Source organism: Stegostoma tigrinum, chromosome 42 (genome assembly GCF_030684315.1).
Source record: "Stegostoma tigrinum isolate sSteTig4 chromosome 42, sSteTig4.hap1, whole genome shotgun sequence".
Classification (NCBI taxonomy): domain Eukaryota; kingdom Metazoa; phylum Chordata; class Chondrichthyes; order Orectolobiformes; family Stegostomatidae; genus Stegostoma; species Stegostoma tigrinum.
The window spans coordinates 6,703,693-6,728,692 of NC_081395.1; the positions used below are offsets into that span (position 1 = coordinate 6,703,693).

Genomic DNA, 25,000 nt, shown 5'->3' on the forward strand with positions numbered 1-25,000 from the left:
AGGGTGTGCCTGGGTGTCAGTGTATCAGTGTGAGGGTGTGTCTGGGTGTCTGTGTATCAGTGTGAGGGTGTGTCTGGGTGTGTATCTGTATCTGCGCATATCAGTGCGTCTGTGTGTGAGTCAGAGCGGGGGTACAATGGAGTAGAGGGCGGAAGGGAAGCACTGTTAAGACCCTGGGGGCTGGGTGATGGGTAACGGGCAGATTGTTGTGTTCCCAGTCTCACTTGGATTCAGGGAGGGTGTGAGGGTGTGAGAGCTGGGGTGTGAGGGTGGGGAGGTAAAGATGTGAGATTGGAGGAATGTGAGGGTGGGGATAGTGTAAAGGATGGGAGACGGGGAGAGAGTGGGGTAAGGGAGTAGGGGCGGTGGGGGGGGTGGTGTAGAGGCTGGGAGACGGGGAGGGAGTGGGGTAAGGGAGTCGGGGCAGTGAGGGGGGGTGTAGAGGCTGGGAGACGGGGAGGGAGTGGGGTAAGGGAGTCGGGGCAGTGAGGGGGGGTGTAGAGGCTGGGGGACGGGGAGGGAGTGGGGTAAGGGAGTCGGGGCAGTGAGGGGGGGTGTAGAGGCTGGGGGACGGGGAGGGAGTGGGGTAAGGGAGTCGGGGCGGTGTGGCGGGGGGTGTAGAGGCTGGGGGACGGGGAGGGAGTGGGGTAAGGGAGTCGGGGCGGTGAGGGGGGGTGTAGAGGCTGGGAGACGGGGAGGGAGTGGGGTAAGGGAGTCGGGTCAGTGAGGGGGGGTGTAGAGGCTGGGGGACGGGGAGGGAGTGGGGTAAGGGAGTCGGGGCAGTGAGGTGGGGTGTTGAGGCTGGGGGACGGGGAGGGAGTGGGGTAAGGGAGTCGGGGCGGTGAGGGGGGGTGTAGAGGCTGGGGGACGGGGAGGGAGTGGGGTAAGGGAGTCGGGGCGGTGAGGGGGGGTGTAGAGGCTGGGAGACGGGGAGGGAGTGGGGTAAGGGAGTCGGGGCGGTGAGGGGGTGGTGTAGAGGCTGGGGGACGGGGAGGGAGTGGGGTAAGGGAGTCGGGGCAGTGAGGGGGGGTGTAGAGGCTGGGGGACGGGGAGGGAGTGGGGTAAGGGAGTCGGGGCGGTGAGGGGGGGGGTGTAGAGGCTGGGAGACGGGGAGGGAGTGGGGTAAGGGAGTCGGGGCAGTGAGGGGGGGTGTAGAGGCTGGGAGACTGGGAGGGAGTGGGGTAAGGGAGTCGGGGCAGTGAGGGGGGGTGTAGAGGCTGGGGGACGGGGAGGGAGTGGGGTAAGGGAGTCGGGGCGGTGAGGGGGGGGGTGTAGAGGCTGGGAGACGGGGAGGGAGTGGGGTAAGGGAGTCGGGGCAGTGAGGGGGGGTGTAGAGGCTGGGAGACTGGGAGGGAGTGGGGTAAGGGAGTCGGGGCTATGTGGGGGGGTGTAGAGGCTGGGAGACGGGGAGGGAGTGGGGTAAGGGAGTCGGGGCAGTGAGGGGGGGGGTGTAGAGGCTGGGGGACGGGGAGGGAGTGGGGTAAGGGAGTCGGGGCAGTGTGGCGGGGGGTGTAGAGGCTGGGAGACGGGGAGGGAGTGGGGTAAGGGAGTCGGGGCAGTGAGGGGTGGGTGTAGAGGCTGGGGGACGGGGAGGGAGTGGGGTAAGGGAGTCGGGGCAGTGGGGGGGGGTGTAGAGGCTGGGGGACGGGGAGGGAGTGGGGTAAGGGAGTCGGGGCAGTGTGGCGGGGGGTGTAGAGGCTGGGGGACGGGGAGGGAGTTGGGTAAGGGAGTCGGGGCAGTGAGGGGTGGGTGTAGAGGCTGGGGGACGGGGAGGGAGTGGGGTAAGGGAGTCGGGGCAGTGAGGGGGGGGTGTAGAGGCTGGGGGACGGGGAGGGAGTGGGGTAAGGGAGTCGGGGCAGTGTGGGGGGGGTGTAGAGGCTGGGGGACGGGGAGGGAGTGGGGTAAGGGAGTCGGGGCAGTGTGGGGGGGTGTAGAGGCTGGGGGACGGGGAGGGAGTGGGGTAAGGGAGTCGGGGCTGTGACGGGGGGTGTAGAGGCTGGGGGATGGGGAGGGAGTGGGGTCAGGGAGTCGGGTCAGTGAGGGGGGGTGTAGAGGCTGGGGGACGGGGAGGGAGTGGGGTAAGGGAGTCGGGGCGGTGAGGGGGGGTGTAGAGGCTGGGAGACGGGGAGGGAGTGGGGTAAGGGAGTCGGGTCAGTGAGGGGGGGTGTAGAGGCTGGGGGACGGGGAGGGAGTGGGGTAAGGGAATCTGGGCAGTGAGGGGGGGTCTAGAGGCTGGGGGACGGGGTGGGAGTGGGGTAAGGGAGTCGGGTCAGTGAGGGGGGGTGTAGAGGCTGGGGGACGGGGAGGGAGTGGGGTAAGGGAGTCGGGGCTGTGAGGGGGGGTGTAGAGGCTGGGGGACGGGGAGGGAGTGGGGTAAGGGAGTCGGGGCGGTGAGGGGGGTGTGTAGAGGCTGGGGGACGGGGAGGGAGTGGGGTAAGGGAGTCGGGGCAATGAGGGGGGTGTAGAGGCTGGGGACGGGGAGGGAGTGGGGTAAGGGAGTCGGGGCTGTGAGGGGGGGTGTAGAGGCTGGGGGACGGGGAGGGAGTGGGGTAAGGGAGTCGGGTCAGTGAGGGGGGGTGTAGAGGCTGGGGGACGGGGAGGGAGTGGGGTAAGGGAGTCGGGGCGGTGAGGGGGGTGTGTAGAGGCTGGGGGACGGGGAGGGAGTGGGGTAAGGGAGTCGGGGCAATGAGGGGGGTGTAGAGGCTGGGGGACGGGGAGGGAGTGGGGTAAGGGAGTCGGGGCAATGAGGGGGGTGTAGAGGCTGGGGGACGGGGAGGGAGTGGGGTAAGGGAGTCGGGGCTGTGAGGGGGGGTGTAGAGGCTGGGGGACGGGGAGGGAGTGGGGTAAGGGAGTCGGGTCAGTGAGGGGGGGTGTAGAGGCTGGGGGACGGGGAGGGAGTGGGGTAAGGGAGTCTGGGCAGTGAGGGGGGGGTGTAGAGGCTGGGGGACGGGGAGGGAGTGGGGTAAGGGAGTCTGGGCTGTGAGGGGGGGTGTAGAGGCTGGGGGACGGGGTGGGAGTGGGGTAAGGGAGTCGGGGCTGTGAGGGGGGGTGTAGAGGCTGGGGGACGGGGAGGGAGTGGGGTAAGGGAGTCGGGGCTGTGAGGGGGGGTGTAGAGGCTGGGGGACGGGGTGGGAGTGGGGTAAGGGAATCTGGGCAGTGAGGGGGGGTGTAGAGGCTGGGGGACGGGGAGGGAGTGGGGTAAGGGAGTCTGGGCAGTGAGGGGGGGGGTGTAGAGGCTGGGGGACGGGGAGGGAGTGGGGTAAGGGAGTCTGGGCAGTGAGGGGGGGTGTAGAGGCTGGGGGACGGGGAGGGAGTGGGGTAAGGGAGTCTGGGCAGTGAGGGGGGGTGTAGAGGCTGGGGGACGGGGTGGGAGTGGGGGTAAGGGAGTCTGGGCAGTGAGGGGGGGGTGTAGAGGCTGGGGGACGGGGAGGGAGTGGGGTAAGGGAGTCTGGGCAGTGTGCTGTTCTCTCCTTCTGCCTTTGCCCGGATCCTGCCTCACTATGTGACCCCTCTCCCTGTTGTGTTTTCAGGTTCCGAGGTGAAACCCCGTTGCCCCCTCCCAAGCCCCCGGCCTCTGCTGTCTCCCACTTTGAGGACATGATGTTGATCCTGATCCTGCTTCTGGCCCTCTCTCTGCCACACTTTCGTACTCAGCAAGTGGAGGAAGCTGTCAGTTACACGGTAAGATCCCACAATGAGAGGGTAGCTGCTCTGCTCAGATGCACAAGCCCATCACCCACATACATTGACTGACCCTCAGCAGTGACCGTCTGGCAGTGCCCACTCCCTCTGAGCTGACCCTCTGACAGTGCCCGCTCCCTCAGCACTGACCCTCCAACAGTGCCCACTCCCTCAGCACTGACCCTCCGACAGTGCCTGCTCCCTCAGCACTGACCCTCCGACAGTGCCCACTCCCTCAGCACTGACCCTCCGACAGTGCCTGCCCCCTCAGCACTGACCCTCCGACAGTGCCCACTCCCTCAGCACTGACCCTCCGACAGTGCCCGCTCCCTCAGCACTGACCCTCCGACAGTGCCCGCTCCCTCAGCATACACTCATGCTCTCTCTCTCTCATACACACCACACTCACACACACTTTCTCATGCAGTCACACACATGCGTGTGCGCACACACACACACATTCTCATGCTCACACACATGTGTGCACACATACTCTGTCGCCCTCTCACACACAACCACACTCACTTTCTCATGCATGTAAATACACAGCACTCACACACACATGCACACACACTCTCTCAGACACGTGTGAACATATTCTCTCACACACGCACACAGACACACACACTCATGCGCTCACACATACACATACCCTGTCTCACATACTCTCTCGCACACTCTCAATCTCTCTCTCGCAAGCACACACTCAGACATACACACCCTCTCTCTCACTCTCTCTCTCACATGCACACACACACATACACACACACTGTCAATCTCTGTCTCGCATGCACACACTCAGACACACACACACGCTCTTACAAACTCAATCTCTCTCTCACGCTACACACACACAGACACACACACACGAAGACTCTCTCAATCTCTCTCTCGCATGCACACACATACATACACACATACTCTCAATCTCTGTCTCGCATGCACACACTCAGACATACACATACACACTTTCTCTCAATCTCTCTCACATGCACACACACACATACACACACACTGTCAATCTCTGTCTCGCATGCACACACTCAGACACACACACATGCTCTTACAAACTCAATCTCTCTCTCACGCTACACACACACAGACACACACACACGAAGACTCTCAATCTCTCTCTCGCATGCACACACACGCACACTCTCTCAATCTGTCTCTCACATGTACACACACACACATATGCGCACACTCTCTCAATCTCTCTCTCTCATATGCACACACACACGCACACGCTCTCTTAATCTCTCTCTCATATGTGCACACACACACTCTCTCAATCTCTTTCTCACATGTGCGCGCGCGCACACACACACACACACAGAGTCTGCTAAGTGGTGTTAACTCTGTCTCTCACTGTCTCTCCCCAGCAGTGTACTGATGGCTATGAATGGGACCACCAGAGGCAACGTTGTCGAGGTAAATCTGACCAAGCTCTGAATCCCCCCACCACCCCCCCACTGGACTCCAGCACACCCCCACCCACCCAGGAAGAGATCATTCTGCTCCTCACACCCGTGCTGCCTCCTTTGAAAGACCGTTCCTTTTCCTGTTGAATCTTCTGCACCCCCCCCACCCATCCCCAATCCTTGCACGCAGCTTGTACCAGATCCCACCCACTCGCTGCCTGATAGGAAACATTCTCCAGCCTCCCTCCCTCTGGTTCTGCTCCCATTTCTCTTCGACCCGTGACCCATCCACCTGCCGGTGTCTCCCTCGTGGACTCGAACCAAAGCCCCCTTCCTGATTCTGCAGGCCTTGTGTCCATCTGCAGCGCCCCCCATCCTGCTCCGAGGGGAGCCATCCTAGAGTTTCGAGTCTCCCCGAATCCTTCCTCCCCGGCCCCATTCTCCCACACCATCTCCCAAGGCCTTGACAATCCATGCTGTCTGACTTCATGAGTGCGGGTCCAAATTGTCCTCAATCAAGCCTGCGTACTTCCAAGGGGGAAGTCATTGAGGGGGAGGGTGGCAGCAGCTTACTCACAGACTTTTATAAACTGTCTCATCTCGACTGGGCAGGCAAGCCTGAGCTGGTAGGCTGCAACCTGGAAGGAGAGCAAATTTGCCACAGACAATGGTCAAGGTTGTTCGAAAGCCAACAGGAGGCCTCTAAGAGGCGATGGCCTCATGGTATTATTGCTGAACTGTTAATCCAGACACTCGGAGAATGTTCTGAGGACCCGGGTTCGAATCCCGCCATGGCAGATGGTGGAACTCAATAAATATCTGGAATTAAGAGTCTAATAACAACCATGTTGATTACCGGGGGGGGGGAAAAAAATCCCACCTGGTTCACTAATACCCTTCAAGGAAGGAAATGGACATCCTTACCTAGTCTGATCTACATGTGACTCCATACCCACTACAATATTAGTTGGGGTGGCACAGGTGGGGGGACTCAGTGGTTAGAAGTGCTGCCTCACGGTGTCGGGCTTGGGTTCAATTCCAGCCTCGGGCGACTGTCTGCGTGGGTTAGCTCCCACAGTCCAAAGATGCGTAGGTTCGGGTAGATTGGCTGTGCTGTAGTGCCCAGTGATGTGCAGGTGAGGGTGGGGTAGCCATGGGAAATGCAGCATTTACAGGACGTGGGTGAGGTGCTGTTTGGAGGGGCAGTGTGGGCCGAACGGCCTGCTCCTACAATCAATTCGCACGTGCCCTGTCCCCCCGTTGCTCATGTGCTGTTTCCCTCCGTAGACATAGACGAGTGCGAGACCATCCCTGGGGCCTGCAAGGGAACCATGAAATGCTTCAATCACTACGGGGGCTATCTGTGCCTGCCTCGCTCAGCCTCCATTATCACCCACAACGACGTGCCCCCCAACAACGAGGAGGATGCAAACCCCCCCCAGGTCACGCTGGCGGCCGGCTCTCACCCGCAGGTCCCCGCTGGGGGCTCCAACCCCTGTTCGCAGGGGTACAGCCTCAACCAGGACGAGCAGTGTGTAGGTAGGTGATCCACTATAGAATTGGGTTTGCAGGGGGGTGGGGCGGGTGGGGTATCGTGGTTCGAAGAGAGGCCGATTCCGGAATTGGTAGGAGACCTGGATCCGGCTGGGGACTGACCAGCCTGGGCCTGAGAGGAAGGTACAAAGCCCTGCATTCCTGTAGCGTCCCTCACCCCACCAGGGCCATCGAAAACCACCTATATTTTATTCCTGTAAGACCCTGGCAAACACAGCTCTAGCCCAGTGACCCACAGGCCCCTTTCGCCGTCCCCGATCCCACCTTTCGCAGCTCTCCGTGCCCCCACCACAGGCCTGGCAAACCTGTCCTACATATATGGGCTGTAAGATACCTCCGGTAGGGGCAGGGTACTGTTGCCAGGGGTGTACAGGAGGGACATACAGCCTAATATCCCTGCAGGGAATCTGATGAGACAGATATTAACTTTATTAATCAGATTGGGAGCTTAAGTCTTCAGGACAGTGACTATGACAACCATAATCTATTGCAGGAAAAATCCATTCCTATCCTTAATGCCCTTTTGGGAAATCTTCATCCTTACCCTGCACAGGCCGATATGTCATTCTGGACCCACAGCTGTGAGGTTGATACCTAGCTGTCTGCGAAAATGGCCCAAGTGAGACTCTCAGTTCAAGGAACAATTAGGGATTGCCAATAGGATTGAGGGCATGGAGGGCCGAGGGGAGAGGGCATCTGACCCTCCAGGCAGTGCGGTGCTGACCCTTCAACAGTGCCCGCTCCCTCGGCGCTGACTCTCCGACAGTGCCTGCTCCCTCAGCACTGACCCTCCGACAGTGTGGTGTGTTCCTGAGCTGAGGTGTGGTCAGGGACAATGGGATGATGCAAGAGGGGAACTGGACAGTAGGTCCCTGTCTGATATCCTGGGTTATTTTCTGACAGACATTGACGAGTGTGAGCTGGATATTCACAGCTGCCAACCAAGTCAGGAATGTGTGAATACGGACGGCGGGTTCAACTGCAAATGCCCAGAGGGTTACCGCCTGGTTGGCACGGAATGTATCGGTAAGCTCACAGCCTTCCTGGTACCTGGGGGGGGGAGGGGGCACTGTTTGTGTGTAAGGTGTCTCAGTGGCTAGCGCTGCAGCCTCACAGCACCAGGAACCTGGGTTTGATTGCACCCCCGGGAGACTGTCTGTGTGGAGTTTGCACATTCTCCCTCTGTCTGCAGGGGTTTCCTCCGGGCGCTCCGGTTTCCTCCCACAGTCCAAAGATGTGCGGGTTAGGGTGGGTTGGCCGTGCTAAATTGTCCCATAGTGCCCAGGGATGTGCAGGTTAGGGTGGATTGACCGTGCTAAATTGTCCCATAGTGCCCAGGGATGTGCAGGTTAGGGTGGGTTGGCCGTGCTAAATTGTCCCATAGTGCCCAGGGATGTGCAGGTTAGGGTGGGTTGGCCGTGCTAAATTGTCCCATAGTGTCCAGGGATGTGCAGGTTTGGTGTGTTAGCAACGGGGAAATGTGGGGAAACGGTAATGTTGTGTGTCTGCATGGGATGCTTTTCAGAGGGTCAGTGTGGACTCAATGGGCTGAATTGCCTGCTCCCACACTGTAAGAATGCTATGATTCTACGATACCCCTCCAATGCTCCAGGGAAAATAGTCCCAGCCTATTCAGATTCTCCTATAGCTGAAACCCTCCAACCGCAGCAACATGCTTGTAAATCTTTCCTGAACCCTCTCAAGGCTCACAACATCGTTCCCAGAGGAGACTGGCATCGAACGCAGTATTCCAAAAGCAGCCGCACCAGTGCGCTGTACAGCTGCAACATGACCCTCCCAACTCCTGTACTCAATGCACTGACCTACGAAGGCAAGTGTTGCGAATAGCCACCCTGGAACTAAAAGGCATCAGTGTAATCTGAGGCACTGAGCAAAGACTTTATCACTTGCAGTACCATGAGTAAAGGTTGGGATTGAGGATAGGCAATCAGAGGGTGTTGTTCTCAGAGAAGCAGAATCACCCCTGGTGTTGGAACTCTAGGAAAAATACTCAGAAGCAACAGAAGAGCATTCATTTCACGTGAAACAGAGAGGGAGAGATGGGGCAACGAGTCCTGCTTGTGTGCGGTCAATGAGAACAGAAGGTGGTGGAAACTGAGGTGATTCCGAAAGGGAAAGCCGATAGAGCTGCGGATGCTGTCAAATCGGAAACGCCAACGCAAGTTGCTGGAAAAGCTCAGCAGGTCTGGCAGTGGAGAGAGAGAGAGAGAGCATGAGTTATCGTTTCGGGTCGAGTGACCCATCTCGTTGGGGACGGTTTCTCTCGTCTTTGGGGAGTGGTGGGGGGGGGGGCGGTGCCGATCTGGAACTAGGGGCTGCGGTCGCCAAATGATCGAAGACCGGGATGGAGGGAAATGTTACTCCAAGAGTCTTTGCCACATCCTTCCCCAAGATATTTTGCGGATTAGCGTGGGGGTAGATTCTTGATAAGCGAGGTGGGGGGCGGTGGTGGTGGGGTGGTGTGGAAGGCTAGCAGGGAAACGTGGAATGAGTTCTGGTCTTGTTCGAAGGCAGATCTGATTCACCTTAAACCTTGACTGCACAAAAATCTCTCAGTCACAGAGAGTTATGGGAACACTAGGCAGTAAGAACGAAAGTTAATTCAATGGTTGGGTGGACTTGTCTAATTCCCACCAAGGTTCGAGCTGAGGTGTCCCCAGGAGAATCTGACCATTTTAATGAAATTGTTGGAATGAATTTAATGCAAAAGCTGTACAAGATGCACCCAGACCGTTCAGTCCTCCAGTCAGTGCCAAGCATAATCCCAAACTGGTCCCCCCTGTCTGCTCCTGGCCCGACTGGGATGGAAGCCTCGGAACCTCCTGCTAGAGAGTGGGATTACAGACCTCAGGCTGTGAGTAATTTCCCCAGAGCCAACAGCACTCCCTCTTCGCTAAGGCCGAGACTGAGATACAGTAGTTGGGATGGTATTGGTCAAGGGAGCAGTGTCCCAGCAGAGCTCTGTCCATGGGAATGAAATCTGCAATCTGTTCACTACCTCCCCCCATCCCCAGCCCAAGCTTGCTCGCTCCCTCTCTCTGCCTCTGTCTTGCAGACATCAACGAGTGTCACTTTCGGTACTGTCAGCATCGGTGTGTGAATTCCCCCGGATCTTTCACTTGTCAGTGTGAGCCCGGTTTCACCTTGGGGAGAGATAACCGCTCCTGTGTTGGTAAGTCTAACACTGGTCAATGTACTGCACCTTCCTCTGGATCCTAAATATAAACCACTCGCTCCCTCTCTCTGTGTGTGCACCTCGGTCTTTCTCAGTGACTCTCTCTGCTTTTCTCTCACCCTTCTGATTTCTGACTTCTTTCTGTGCCCCTCTCCTTTTTAGCTCTTGGTCTCTCTCTCTACCTCAGTCCCTCTTTCTTTGCTCCCCACCTTTTCTCTCTTTCTGCTCTGTCTCACGTTCTCTCTTCCTTTGTTTCCCACTCTCCGTCTCTTTCTTCCTCTTTCTTCAGGCCACTGCTTCTCTATCAGTCTTTCTTTGCCCCTTTCTCTCTCTCTGTTTCTCTCTTTGCCCCTTTCTCTCACTCTGCCCTTTTCTTCTCTCTATCCCTTTCTCTCACAGTCTGTCTGGCTCCAGCAACCTCACTGCCTCTCTCTGTGCCCTTTTCCTCACTGTGGAACATTGGAGAGGGTTACATGGTTCTATTGAGTTACCGATTCAGACTACAGCCCAGTACCGGTGTCTGTGAGGTGCTTTCTGGCATCCCCTTGCTTCCCCACATACTCACACTTTCACATCCACCCAGTCACAATCATACAGGCGCACACACACACACACGTACTCTCTCTCTCACACCCTCACATATGATCAATTACACTGGCACGCACACACCCGCCATCTCTCACACAAACACACAGTCTCTCTCTCTCACACACACACGGTCTCTGTCTGTGTCACACACACTCTCTCTCTCTCTCACACACACACACACACGTACTCTCTCTCTCACACCCTCACATATGATCAATTACACTGCACGCACACACCCGCCATCTCTCACACAAACACACAGTCTCTCTCTCTCACACACACACGGTCTCTGTCTGTGTCACACACACTCTCTCTCTCACACACACACAGAGTCTCTGTCTCACACTGTCTCTCACACACACACACCCTTCCCATTTTAAATGTTGCTCTGTGTCCTTGTGGGTCACTGATTGACTGGATCACAGAGAACTCTTGGGATATACAGCACATTCCATTTCAAGGCCATTCAGCCCACCAATCGGAGTTGGTATTTCTCCTCCACTCCAGCTTCCTTCTATCTTTCCTCCTCTGAATCTATCATTGTAAACCTCTTATCATTTCTTCCCCATATGGTTATCCAGCTTCCCCTTTAAATCCTACTCACCTCGACCACTCCCTGTAGGAGTGAGTCACAAATTCTTCCTACTCTCTGGGTCAAGGCGGTTCTCCTGAATTCCTAATTGGATTTCCCAACGCCGGCTCCATGCTGATAACTTCTACCGATGCTTCTCCCCACGAGAAGAAACATTCTCTCTGTCTCCACTCAATCAAAGCCGTCCAGAATTTCACAGACGTTGAGTGAGTCACTGCTCAGCCTTCTCTTTCCAAGTCCCAGCTCTACAGTCCTCACATTCCTCTGTTAGTTCTCCTCTTCAGTCTTGTCCGCATCCTCTCCTGTGCCATGCATACCCTGTTTATTGTGTGGGAGACCAGCAGGCAGTATCTAAGCATCGTCTGACCAGGGACTCAATACAGAATCCCCAGGAGGGATGGTGCGTGTGGGGGCCGGAGGGGTTTGGTCTGTGTGCGGAGTGTTTGCGGAGTTGGGGATCCATCTGGCGTTTTCCCTTTTCCAGACGTGGATGAGTGTGCGATGGGAGCGCCGTGCGAGCAACACTGCTTCAACACCTACAGCTCCTACGTGTGCCGCTGCGAGCAGGGCTACGAACTCAGCGACAATGGTCAAAGTTGCAAAGGTAACGCTGACCGCAGAGGGGCTGGCATCGGGGCGACGGGGGCTCACCCAGGATACTGGAGGGTGGGGGGGAAGGAGGAGGAGACAGGTAGGGTGCCAGCAATGGAGAGCCAGGGAGGGGAGAGCCAGACTCAGAGACGGGTTGGGAGCATTAATCATCGAAACCCAATGCCAACTCGTGCCACGAGACAGCTCCACGCCAACTGGAGCCGTAGGATAAGAGCACAGATGATGTGGGGGTAAGTGGGGGTGGGGGAGAAACCCCTCAGCACAGGACCCTGGAGAGTTGAAGGAACGGCCCTGAGTGGCAGAGCGAGGGGAATAAGGCAGTGTCCGACAGGCTGGGATTAGAGGTGCCAGAGGGAGGGGGTGTTGGGAGCGGAGGGGGTGTAGGGGCTGGTGGAGGTTACAGAGATAGGGAGGGGGTGTAGGGGCTGGAGGGGGTGTAGGGGCTGGTGGAGGTTACAGAGATAGGGAGGGGGTGTAGGGGCTGGAGGGGGTGACAGGGATGGGAAGGTGGTGTAGGAGCTGGAGGCGGGTTACAGAGATAGGGAGGGGGTGTAGGGGCTGGAGGGGGTTACAGAGTTAGGGAGGGGGTGTTAGGTTTGGAGGTGGTTACAGAGATAGGGAGGGGGTGTAGGGGCTGGAGGGGGTGACAGAGATAGGGAGGGGTGTAGGAGCTGGAGGGAGTTACAGAGATAGGGAGGAGGTGTAGGGGCTGGAGGGGGTGACAGAGATAGGGAGGGGGTGTAGGGGATGGAGGGGGTTACAGAGATAGGGAGGGGTGTAGGAGCTGGAGGGGGTGACAGAGATAGGGAGGGGGTGTAGGGGATGGAGGGGTTACAGAGATAGGGAGGAGGTGTAGGGGCTGGAGGAGGTGACAGAGATAGGGAGGGGGTGTAGGGGATGGAGGGGGTTACAGAGATAGGGAAGGGGGTGCAGGGGATGGAGAGGGTTACAGAGATAGGGAAGGGGGTGTAGGGGATGGAGGGGTTACAGAGATAGGGTTCGGGGGTGTAGGGGATGGAGGGGGTTACAGAGATAGGGAGGGGGTGTAGGGAATGGAGGGGTTACAGAGAGGGGGTTACAGAGATAGGGAGGGGGTGTTAGGTTTGGAGGTGGTTACAGAGATAGCGAGGGGGTGTAGGGGCTGGAGGGGGTGACAGAGACAGGGAGGGGGTGACAGAGATAGGGAGGGGGTGTAGGGGATGGAGGGGGTGACAGAGACAGGGAGGGTGTGTAGGGGATGGAGGGGGTGACAGAGATAGGGAGGGGGTTTAGGGGCTGGAGGAGGTGACAGAGACAGGGATGGGGTGCAGGGGCCGGAGGCGGTGACAGAGATAGGGTGGGGGTGTAGGGGCGCTGACACAGATAGACGGTCACTCTGTGATAGGGAGTGATTGTGTGTGTGTGTGTGTGTGTATGGCGATTTGGTTGGGGATGGCGGGGGAGTGTAAGGGGTTGATGAGCCAGTTCCCAGGGTCCTGTTGTGAAGGGTCTGTCTCGACTGTCTCTGTGTCGCTCTTAAGGACCCCTCACTGTGATCTCTCACACAGATATCGATGAATGCAGTTACTCCAATTACCTGTGTCACTATCAGTGTGTCAATGAGCCAGGCAGCTTCTCCTGTGTCTGCCCTGATGGGTACCAACTGCTGGGCACCAGAATCTGCCAAGGTACGGTCAATGCCACCCCTCACTCTCCACTCTCGCCAGGAGGCCTACCCTCTACAAAATAACCCCAATCTGTATCACAAGAGGATATCCAACCTTCAGGACAGGGACAGCACGGGGTTAGATACTGAGTAACGCTCCGTCTACACTGTCCCCCCCCATCAAACACTCCCCAGGACAGGTACAGCACGGGGTTATATACAGAGTAAAGCTCCGTCTACACTGTCCCCCACCAAACACTCCCAGGACAGGGACAGCACGGGGTTATATACAGAGTAAAGCTCCCTCTACACTGTCCCCCACCAAACACTCCCAGGACAGGGACAGCACGGGGTTATATACAGAGTAAAGCTCCCTCTACACTGTCCCCCATCAAACACTCCCAGGACAGGGACAGCACGGGGTTATATACAGAGTAAAGCTCCCTCTACACTGTCCCCCATCAAACACTCCCAGGACAGGGACAGCACGGGGTTATATACAGAGTAAAGCTCCCTCTACACTGTCCCCCATCAAACACTCCCAGGACAGGGACAGCACGGGGTTATATACAGAGTAAAGCTCCCTCCTGTTTGCTGATGGGTGGTGCTCTGATGCGATACTGTGTGTGTTTTGAGCGTTACAGATGTGAACGAGTGTGAGACAGGTCAGCACCAGTGTACCGAGGAGCAGATGTGTACCAATGTGTATGGTGGCTTTCGGTGTGTGCCGAAGAACCAGTGCCAGGAGCCCTACGTGCAGGTCTCAGACAAGTGAGTAACAACATGCTTTGATGTAACCCCTGGTGCTGTCCCTATCGGAGTTGGGGGGCTCGAGTTCAGACCCTTGGCCCCACCTTCCCTCACAGAGCTGGAAGGAGTGACCATTCCCTTGGTCACCATCCTGTGGGACCTCCCACTGTCTTCCCCTGCGACCCAGGAAGGAACTACAGAGCTTCTGCTAGGCGAGCTTGCAAAACCGACCAGATTCCACCACACCCCCAGGCCCCGCCAATCCTCATCCCCCACCCCCAACCCGGCCACCCCTCACTATCTCAAAACAGCCCAGCCCTCAGGACGTGACAAAGTCAGATCGAAGTCACGACAGAACCAAATTTATTAGGTTGCACCTTTCCAGCATCTCGCCTCGCGAAGCCCATCACGGTCGAATGACGTATCTTCCCGGGAGTGTGTTAATGTAGCAGGGGGAGCAGAGCAGCCAGCTTTTACGCACAGCACGATCCCGTGAGCAGCCACACAAGCGGTGACACGGACCGTCCTGTTTTCGCTGATGGGGTTTAGGGCATCTCTGTTGTGGGTCTTAACCCTAGACAATGTTGACCTGACTCACTCAGCCTCTGGTCCCAGGGACTGACAGGTCAAGCCGTCACTCAATCACCTCTGCTCTAAGGTTGTTCTGGAGATCTCGACCTCGCAATGTTTTCCAACTGTGGTCACGCTGTACAAGTGCAGGAAGATGGCCTAACTCCTGTACTCCACTGCCCAGTGTCCTAGGCCCAACCATCTTCAGCTGCTTCATCTATGACCTTCCCTCCACAATGAGGTCAGAATTTGGGATGGTTGCCGATGATCGCACAATGTTTAGCACCATTCGTGACTCCTCAGATACTGAAGCAGTCCGTGTTCACATGCAACAAGATCTGGACAATATCCAGGCTTGGGCTGAAAAGTGGTAAGTGACATTCACGTCACACAAATGCCAGGCTCTGACCGTCACCAACAAGAGACAATCTAACCACTGCCCCTTGACATTCAACGGTGTTCCCATCACTGAATCCCCCGCTATCCACATCCTGGGGGTTGTCATTGACCAGAAACACTACTAGATTCAGAGGCTGGGAATCCTGCAGCGAGTAACTCCCCCCCAAAGCCTGTCCCACCATCGACAAGGCACAAGTCAGGAGTGGGAGGGAATACCCCCCACTTGCCCCTGGATGGGGGCAGCTCCAACAACATTCAAGAAGCTCGACCCCATCCATGACAAAGCAGCCCCCGCTCGATTGGCACCACATCCACAAACATCCCACTCCTCCCCCCGACCCACCGACGCTCAGTCGCAGCAGTGTGTACCATCTACAAGATGCTCTGCAGAAACTCACCAAAGATCCTCAGGCAGCACCTTCCAAACCCACCAGCCACTTCCATCCAGAAGGACAAGGGCAGCAGACACACACGAACACCACCCCCCTGCATATTCCCCTCCAAGTCCCTCACCATCCTGACTTGGAATTATCTCAGTGTCAAAATCCTGGAAACCCCTCCCTAACAGCATCGCAGGTGTCCCTACATCTCATAGTTCAAGAAGGCAGCTCACCATCACTTCCTCCAGGGGCAGATAGGGATGGAAGGCAGAGATAGTAACCAGCTTGCTTTACATGTGCACACCTCAGGATGCTATTGTTTGAAAATTTTGTGTTACTGAATTCTCACTCCGTTCTTAGCGTGAGTGGATAATGGGCCTCGCCTGCGTTGAGCTCTGTCCAATGCCTTGTTGCCTGCTTGCTTTGCCAGCCTCCATCTTTCTGCAGTCACCCTGTGTGCTCCCCACTGCTTAATTTGCTGCCTCAGCCAAAGTACAGACGTGACTCTTCAGGACAGATTGTACACAGCTGACCGCCAGACCTGGTAGTGTGCCACCTTCAAAAATGCCCCATGTACATTTGCCCTCGCTCCTGCCATCTGCCCGAGCCCTCGTCTAGCACTGGAACCTTGTCAGTGGCATCCTACAGGTGCCCGTTGGAAAATCCGAGGGTATGTCGAACTCGACATAACAAAGTGTAGAGCTGGATGGACACAGCAGTCCAAGCAGCATCAGAGGAGCAGGAAGGCTGACGTTTCGGGCCTAGACACTTTCTGAAGAACGGTCTCAGCCTGAAACGTCAGCTTTCCTGCTCCTCTGATGCTGCTTGGCCTGCTGTGTCCATCCAGCTCTGCACCTTGTTATTTCAGATTCTCCCGCATCTGCAGTTCCTACTGTCTCTGAAACAACATATCGAACTTGGGACGTTTCAGCAAATACAGTTTCTCTCTGGTGTGAAGACGAATTGAACAGGATGGCTCTCTCTCTGTCCCCACAGCCGCTGCGTGTGCCACTCAGCCAGGCCAGGATGCCAGGATAAACCCACCTCAATTGTGTACCGCTATATGAGCATCACGTCAGAGAGGAGTGTCCCCTCCGACATCTTCCAAATTCAAGCGACCAGCATCTATCCCGGGGCCTACAACACCTTCCGCATCAAAGCTGGAGATGAGAACGGGGATTTCTACATCAGGGTGGGTACCCCTGGCATTGGCGATCTGTGTGCGCGGTATGCCGCCGAGGACAGAGGCAGCAGCAGCAGGGCAGGGAGGGTTGGGTTTGGAATGTGAAAGATCAGACGGGAGAGTTCCCTTCTCTGGAGAGACAGAGATAGGTAGCGACAATCACCTCTTGCTCAGCCCCCTGGGAGGCCGCAGCGAGTGACCAGAACCTCCCAGGACAACTGTGTCTAATGCACCGAACCTCCGACAGTGCCCGCTCGCTCGGCGCTGACCCTCCGACAGTGCCCGCTCCCTCAGCACTGACCCTCCGACAGTGCCCGCTCCCTCGGCACTGACCCTCCGACAGTGCCCGCTCGCTCGGCGCTGACCCTCCGACAGTGCCCGCTCCCTCGGCACTGACCCTCCGACAGTGCCCGCTCCCTCGGCACTGACCCTCCGACAGTGCCCGCTCCCTCGGCGCTGACCCTCCGACAGTGCCCGCTCGCTCGGCGCTGACCCTCCGACAGTGCCCGCTCGCTCGGCGCTGACCCTCCGACAGTGCCCGCTCGCTCGGCGCTGACCCTCCGACAGTGCCTGCTCCTTCGGCGCTGACCCTCCGACAGTGCCCGCTCCCTCGGCACTGACCCTCCGACAGTGCCCGCTCGCTCGGCGCTGACCCTCCGACAGTGCCTGCTCCCTCGGTACTGACCCTCCGACAGTGCCCGCTCGCTCGGCGCTGACCCTCCGACAGTGCCTGCTCCCTCGGCGCTGACCCTCCGACAGTGCCTGCTCCCTCGGCGCTGACCCTCCGACAGTGCCCGCTCCCTCGGTGCTGACCCTCCGACAGTGCCCGCTCGCTCGGCGCTGACCCTCCGACAGTGCCCGCTCCCTCGGTGCTGACCCTCCGACAGTGCCTGCTCCCTCGGCGCTGACCCTCCGACAGTGCCTGCTCCCTCGGCGCTGACCCTCCGACAGTGCCCTCTCCTTTGGCGCTGACCCTCCGACAGTGCCCTCTCCTTTGGCGCTGACCCTCCGACAGTGCCCGCTCCCTCGGCGCTGACCCTCCGACAGTGCCCGCTCCCTCGGCGCTGACCCTCCGACAGTGCCCGCTCGCTCGGCGCTGACCCTCCGACAGTGCCCGCTCGCTCGGCGCTGACCCTCCGACAGTGCCCGCTCGCTCGGCGCTGACCCTCCGACAGTGCCCGCTCGCTCGGCGCTGACCCTCCGACAGTGCCCGCTCCCTCGGCGCTGACCCTCCGACAGTGCCCGCTCCCTCGGCGCTGACCCTCCGACAGTGCCCGCTCGCTCGGCGCTGACCCTCCGACAGTGCCCTCTCCTTCGGCGCTGACCCTCCGACAGTGCCCGCTCCCTCGGTGCTGACCCTCTGACTGTGCCCGCTCCCTCAGCGCTGGGGTCTTGAACACAGAACCATCTGATAGGCGGGGACCCCAGTTTCCACCAGCCCACAGGCAGCGGCAACTTTGAGGACAGAGTTGGCGACTGGGTTGGGGGTAGGGATGGGCACTGGGAATGCCTCCTGGCAAGCGGCTGGCAGCAGCAGAGAGCAGCCTGACTGTTGGCAGCTGACCAAGTCCAAAGTGCGATTGGTTAGTGCCAGGACAGGGTCTCGTAAGATTTTAGGGGAGCAAGGCAGGTTCACGGATAAATATAGTCAGCCGGGAGGCTTGAGGAACGGATAGGGTTTGACCGGATGGGCTGAATGGTCTCGCACCCAACCCTGCTAACACTCTGTGTTTGAAATCTCGACAGCAAATGAACAACATCAGTGCGATGCTGGTGCTGGCCCGGCAAATGACAGGCCCCCAGGATTTTGTGGTGGATTTGGAAATGGTCACTGTGAACCCCGTCATGACTTACCAGTCAAGTTCCGTCCTCAGGCTGACCATTTACGTGGGCGCCTACCCTTTCTAGGCAGGCTGCCCTGACCACTCCGGCAAACCCCCACACCCCCCCCGACCCCACGCCTCGCTGTCCAAGGAATCATCTCTCGTCTTAATGCAGACCCAAAACACAGTGTTGAAAACGGACGTACCACGTTTAAAGCCTCTGACATCTTTTTCGGCGACCAACTTCGCAGAGTTCGTGCTACCTAGTTCCTTTGCGGTGGCGGGAACGTGCCCACTCACCCCTCCCCGGGGGGCGTTTTACGGGGTGACGTGTTCGTCGCGAGGCCCTGTGACAATGGACGTAACAGAGAGAAAAAAAATAAACCCGCTCTCCGGTAAAATGTTCTGGAAAGACTCACTCAGAATTGTTTCCAATTCCCACCCACCCCCTCACCTCACGTTGGCAGGTTGAACCGCACCCCCCTCCCCCCCACCACCAGAGTCAATGATCACCCTCTTGAGGGCATGAACTTTTGCCCCTGTTCTCTGTACGCACACCCTCCTACTCTACTCAAGGTGGCACACAGCCTGTCTCTGCCAGGCTTCGCCCAGGCTGTGCTGGTAGAACCCAACTTCCCTAGACCAAGGCCTGTCCCCACTATCTACAAGGCACAAGTCTGGAGTGTGATGGGGTATTCCCCACTCCTCCTTGGATGGGGGCAGCCCCAACAACGCTCGAGTTCCACCTTCACATTCCCCTCCGAGCCAGTCACCGTCCCAACTTGGTAATAGTTTGCTGTCCCTTTGCTGTCGTTGGGTCAAAATCCTGGAATTCCCTCCCTCTGGGGCATTTGTGGGTCAGCCCACAGCAGGTGGACTGCAGCGGTTCAAGATGGTAGCTCACCCCCCCACCTTCTCCAGAGGGCAACTAGTGACAGCGCAATAAATGCTGGGCCCGTCCAGCGATGCCCATATCCCACAAGTGAATAAATAAAACACTTGGGAAGCTCGACACCAACCAGGATAATGCAGCCCCCGCTCAATTGGCACATCCACAAACATCCCACTCCCCCCAACCACCGACGCCCAGTCGCAGCAGTGTGTACCATCTACAAGGTGCACTGCAGAAACTCACCAAAGATCCTCAGGCAGCACCTTCCAAACCCTCGACCACTTCCATCTGGAAGGACGAGGGCAGCAGATACATGGGAACACCAGCCCCTGCACATTCCCCTCTGAGCCCCTCACCAAACCCAATTTGGAAGGATATCACCGCTCCTTCAGTGTTGCTGGGTCACCATGCTGACTTTGGAAACATGTAAAAGAAATGGTCCTGTTTTGAAGAGAAACCCAGACTCTGCTTTCCATTTATGTTTTTACCTTTATTCAAACTTTTTTTTAAAAAAGAAACACACCGTTTCCATAGCACCTTGCCCCACAATCCTGGGGGATTTGTTTCAGGCAGTCACATCTCGATACTAACATGAGTTGAACAATTAACGAGCCATGGGGAGGGAGGGAGTGAGTGAGTGAGTGAAACCTCAGCTTACCCACTGACCCTCCACCCCCTGCAGTGGCATCTCTCCCACGATTGGGCTACACAGTTTTACACGGTTACTGCTAAAAACCTCACATACTGCGCTCTACACGCACAAACTCTTTAACAATTCACAAATAAAAAACAAAATCAAAAAACGTGCAACACACAGGACTAGTCACAAGTTGTACAAACACATGGGAGGGCCATGTCTCTGAGGTGGGGGTGGGGTGCGGCCAGTCAGAGAGAGCTGACCCATCTCCGACACACTGCAGGTTGAGGGGGAGTGGTGAACATGATGGACGATGGCCAATGTGTTCTCCCCATCCCCCTGCCTCTGACACACCACCACCAGAGAGAGAGCATGAGATAGACAGACAGAAAGAGAGATAGACAGAAACACAGACAGAGAAAGGGAGAGAGGGAGATAGACAGATACAGACAGACATACAGACAGAGATAAAGGAGATAGAGAGGGACAGAAATACAGATGGATAGATAGAGGCAGGCAGACAGACACAGACAGACATACAGACAGAGATAAAGGAGATAGAGAGGGACAGAAATACAGATGGATAGATAGAGGCAGGCAGACAGACAGTGAGAGAGGGAGATTGATAGTGACAGAGACAGAGAGGGGTAAGGAGTTAGAGAAGGACAGAAATACAGATGGATAGATAGAGACAGAGAGAGAGGGACAGAAATACAGTTACAGACAGAAACACAAACAGAAAGATATACAAACACACAATATTAACTGTATAAATATTTCACAAAGTATTCAATTACAGATTTGCCATTATTCCGTTGAGGGAGAGGTTGGGAGTAGAGAGGTAGGGAACACATCCCCATACCAGACTGTCCTGGTCTGGGGAGGATGTGTCCTTTTCTGTTGATTCTGCGTTTTAAGGAACATGATGGTGGAGCTGGTGGGAAACACAGAGGATGGGGGCTGATTCCCTTCCCTCGACATTACATTCCACAGTGTTGACAAAAAAATTTTCTCTTGGGGTGGGGGCTTTCACATTCAGACAGCTTGGCAACTGTTACAATCCCCCCCCTACCCTTATCTCAAACTGGGCAGACGCTCCAGAGCTAGGGATTCATCGGAACTCTCAATAAAAAGATAACATTATGTCCAACGGTGCGCAAGAGAGACAGGAAGTCAAATTTTTCTTTTACTTTCATGGCAACACCCTGACCAATCACAGTCACACCTGAAACTGACCGCTTAATTTTGATTGGCCGGTTAGCAGCTCCTGCTGGATCTCCACAGCAACCAGAGTCGAACAGATGGCACTGGGATTTTGTTATTGCCTTTCTAAAATTGGTTTTCTTGCATTGTGGTCCTGATGATTGCCAACAAAAAGTCTCAAGTTCCTGTCTCTTTTAAACACCGTCCAGCATTTTGGGCAGCTGAGCAGTTAATTCTCCACATTAGATGTTGACACTGCGGAAACAAGCTGGGATGAAGAAGTTAATATCTTTGAGCACCCTTGAAAAGTAAAATAGGCTCGAGAGGCCGAATGGCCTCCTCATGTTCCCAAACATTGATATTTTCAAAACATTAAAAAGCTCAAATCAAATCATGCATTGATTTCGGCAGGAAATGGCAGTGCTTATGTTAACAACATTTGGAAACGACTTAGATCAGGATGAAGGAGTTTATTGATGGCCTGTGGCCTGGAGAAATGCGTAAAAAAATCCTTCTGTTTGTTTAGATTAAAATCTGGTCAGCGGCCAGAATGCAAAAATGAGGACTTTACTTATGATGCACAGCTTCAAAGTTTCGTAAAAAAAAACACAGCCCCTTCCCAGCAAAAACTGGTGACGGGTAAGCGCAGACTGAGGAGCAGATCACACTTGTGCTTTTCTCGTTAAAAGTAAGACAATCAAGGTCACTCGCGTTGAGTTTTAAAACAGAACGGCCCCCCGTTGCTCAGGGAGAGGCATGCTCTCTGGTGTATCCTTGGCAGGAGGGAATGGGCGCGTTTGTTGGCGGAACTGAGTACTGTGGTGACAACGTGATTATGGGGACAACACCTCTCCCCCAGTCGTCTCCTCTCCAAAAAATAAACAAAAATCCAAAGATCCAAATGTGACACACGGAGAGATGTTTCCAGTGATACAGCCTCAGGTCTCTTGATTCAGTCACTGTTAGCTGGGAGAGCGCGAACGCTCAGCACAGAGGTCCCTCTGTGCAGTACAGCTGAGAGACGGTCTTGCTCAGCGCCGGACCCAAATTTCTTAAACAATTAAAAAGAGACAATTACAAATTCGACTAATGCACAATTTTTGAAAACAATGAACAATTTTGCTCTCCGCTGCGACAGCCGATCGCGAGCGATCTTCACACCCTTTTCTTAAACAATGCCAGTGTTGTAAAAATGACCGGTTTGTGCACAGCAAGCTCCCAGTGAGATGCGGCTCGCCAGGTTTTAGTGACGCGCTTCCAACCATGAACTTTGGCCCCTGGGGGAGATCTCCAGCCTGCTCTTCATCCAAATGTGGCTGTGGGCTATTTGACATCTGTTCCCACCCGCATACCCCCACCAACCCCCGGAGGGGCCAGACAAGGCCTCAGTTTAATCTAAAAGTCGGCCCCCCCCGACAGTGCCCGCTCCCTCAGCACTGACCCTCCGACAGTGCCCGCTCCCTCAGCACTGACTCTCCGACAGTGCCTGCTCCCTCAGCACTGACCCTCCGACAGTGCCCGCTCCCTCAGCACTGACCCTCCGACAGTGCCCACTCCCTCAGCACTGACCCTCTGACAGTGTGGTGCTCCCTCAGCACTGACCCTCCGACAGTGCCCGCTCCCTCAGCACTGACCCTCTGACAGTGTGGTGCTCCCTCAGCACTGACCCTCCGACAGTGCCCGCTCCCTCAGCACTGACCCTCCGACAGTGCCCGCTCCCTCAGCAATGACCCTCTGACAGTGTGGTGCTCCCTCAGCACTGACCCTCCGACAGTGCCCGCTCCCTCAGCACTGACCCTCCGACAGTGCCCGCTCCCTCAGCACTGACCCTCCGACGGTGCGCGCTCCCTCAGCACTGACCCTCCGACGGTGCCCACTCCCTCAGCACTGACCCTCCGAAGTTTCCACTCCCTCAGCACTGACCCTCCGACAGTGCCCGCACCCTCAGCACTGACCCTCCGACAGTGTGGTAGTCCCTCAGCACTGACCCACCAACAATGCCCACTCCCTCAGCACTGACCCTCCGACAGTGCCCGCTCCCTCAGCACTGACCCTCCGACAGTGCCCGCTCCCTCAGCACTGACCCTCGGACAGTGCGGTGCTCCCTCAGCACTGGCACTGACCCTCCGACAATGCCCGCTCCCTCAGCACTGACCCTCCGACAGTGCCCGCTCCCACAGCACTGACCCTGCGACAGTGCCCGCTCCCACAGCACTGACCCTGCGACAGTGCCCGCTCCCACAGCACTGGCACTGACCCTCCGACAGTGCCCGCTCCCTCAGCACTGACCCTCCGACAGTGCCTGTCCCCTCAGCACTGACCCTCCGACAGTGCCCGCTCCCTCAGCACTGACCCTCCGACAGTGCCCGCTCCCTCAGCACTGACCCTCTGACAGTGCCCGCTCCCTCAGCACTGACCCTCCGACGGTGCCCGCTCCCTCAGCACTGACCCTCCGACAGTGCCCACTCCCTCAGCACTGACCCTCCGAAGTACCCACTCCCTCAGCACTGACCCTCCGACGGTGCCCACTCCCTCAGCACTGACCCTCCGAAGTTTCCACTCCCTCAGCACTGACCCTCCGACAGTGCCCGCACCCTCAGCACTGACCCTCCGACAGTGTGGTAGTCCCTCAGCACTGACCCACCAACAATGCCCACTCCCTCAGCACTGACCCTCCGACAGTGCCCGCTCCCTCAGCACTGACCCTCCGACAGTGCCCGCTCCCTCAGCACTGACCCTCGGACAGTGCGGTGCTCCCTCAGCACTGGCACTGACCGTCCGACAATGCCCGCTCCCTCAGCACTGACCCTCCGACAGTGCCCGCTCCCACAGCACTGACCCTGCGACAGTGCCCGCTCCCACAGCACTGACCCTGCGACAGTGCCCGCTCCCACAGCACTGGCACTGACCCTCCGACAGTGCCCGCTCCCTCAGCACTGACCCTCCGACAGTGCGGTGCTCCCTCAGCACTGGCACTGACCCTCCGACAATGCCCGCTCCCTCAGCACTGACCCTCCGACAGTGCCCGCTCCCACAGCACTGACCCTGCGACAGTGCCCGCTCCCACAGCACTGACCCTGCGACAGTGCCCGCTCCCACAGCACTGACCCTGCGACAGTGCCCGCTCCCACAGCACTGACCCTGCGACAGTGCCCGCTCCCACAGCACTGGCACTGACCCTCCGACAGTGCCCGCTCCCTCAGCACTGACCCTCCGAAGTACCCACTCCCTCAGCACTGACCCTCCGACAGTGCCCGCTCCCTCAGCACTGACCCTCCGACAGTGCGGTGCTCCCTCAGCACTGGCACTGACCCTCCGACAATGCCCGCTCCCTCAGCACTGACCCTCCGACAGTGCCCGCTCCCACAGCACTGACCCTGCGACAGTGCCCGCTCCCACAGCACTGACCCTGCGACAGTGCCCGCTCCCACAGCACTGACCCTGCGACAGTGCCCGCTCCCACAGCACTGACCCTGCGACAGTGCCCGCTCCCACAGCACTGGCACTGACCCTCCGACAGTGCCCGCTCCCTCAGCACTGACCCTCCGACAGTGCCTGTCCCCTCAGCACTGACCCTCCGACAGTGCCCGCTGCCTCAGCACTGACCCTCCGACAGTGCAGTGCTCCCTCAGCACTGACCCTCCGACAGTGCGGCGCTCCATCAGCACTGACCCTCCAACAGTGTCCACTCGCTCAGCACTGACCCTCCAACAGTGCCTGCTCCCTCAGCACTGACCCTCCGACAGTACCCACACCCTCAGCACTGACCCTCCGACAGCACAGTGCTCCCTTAGCACTGACCCTCTGACTGTAGCCACTCCCTCACCACTGACCCTCCGACAAAGCCCACACTCCCACCGCCGACCCTCCGACA

General features: G+C 57.3%; 2 protein-coding genes across 5 annotated transcripts in view; one reads left to right on the plus strand and one right to left on the minus strand.

Annotated features, from left to right (window-relative positions):
• Positions 1 to 18,799, plus strand: part of LOC125449273 (EGF-containing fibulin-like extracellular matrix protein 2) — a 23,399-nt gene extending 4,600 nt beyond the window's left edge. Inside the window, exons 2-11 of one of the 2 annotated variants that reach the window (XM_059641460.1) lie at positions 3,531 to 3,681; positions 5,064 to 5,112; positions 6,390 to 6,641; positions 7,560 to 7,682; positions 9,733 to 9,849; positions 11,517 to 11,636; positions 13,192 to 13,311; positions 13,934 to 14,060; positions 16,385 to 16,580; positions 18,318 to 18,799. In XM_059641460.1, the coding sequence (XP_059497443.1) occupies positions 3,598 to 3,681; positions 5,064 to 5,112; positions 6,390 to 6,641; positions 7,560 to 7,682; positions 9,733 to 9,849; positions 11,517 to 11,636; positions 13,192 to 13,311; positions 13,934 to 14,060; positions 16,385 to 16,580; positions 18,318 to 18,479 (1,350 nt within the window). In that variant the 5' untranslated portion in view covers positions 3,531 to 3,597 and the 3' untranslated portion in view covers positions 18,480 to 18,799. The remainder of the gene's footprint in view (positions 1 to 3,530; positions 3,682 to 5,063; positions 5,113 to 6,389; positions 6,642 to 7,559; positions 7,683 to 9,732; positions 9,850 to 11,516; positions 11,637 to 13,191; positions 13,312 to 13,933; positions 14,061 to 16,384; positions 16,581 to 18,317) is intronic. The other variant, XM_059641461.1, reaches the window with a different exon arrangement.
• An 821-nt stretch (positions 18,800 to 19,620) lies between these two features.
• Positions 19,621 to 25,000, minus strand: part of mus81 (MUS81 structure-specific endonuclease subunit) — a 42,272-nt gene continuing 36,892 nt past the window's right edge. For all 3 annotated transcript variants that reach the window (XM_059641516.1, XM_059641518.1, XM_059641517.1), the window contains one exon: positions 19,621 to 22,177. In XM_059641516.1, the coding sequence (XP_059497499.1) occupies positions 22,111 to 22,177 (67 nt within the window). In that variant the 3' untranslated portion in view covers positions 19,621 to 22,110. The remainder of the gene's footprint in view (positions 22,178 to 25,000) is intronic.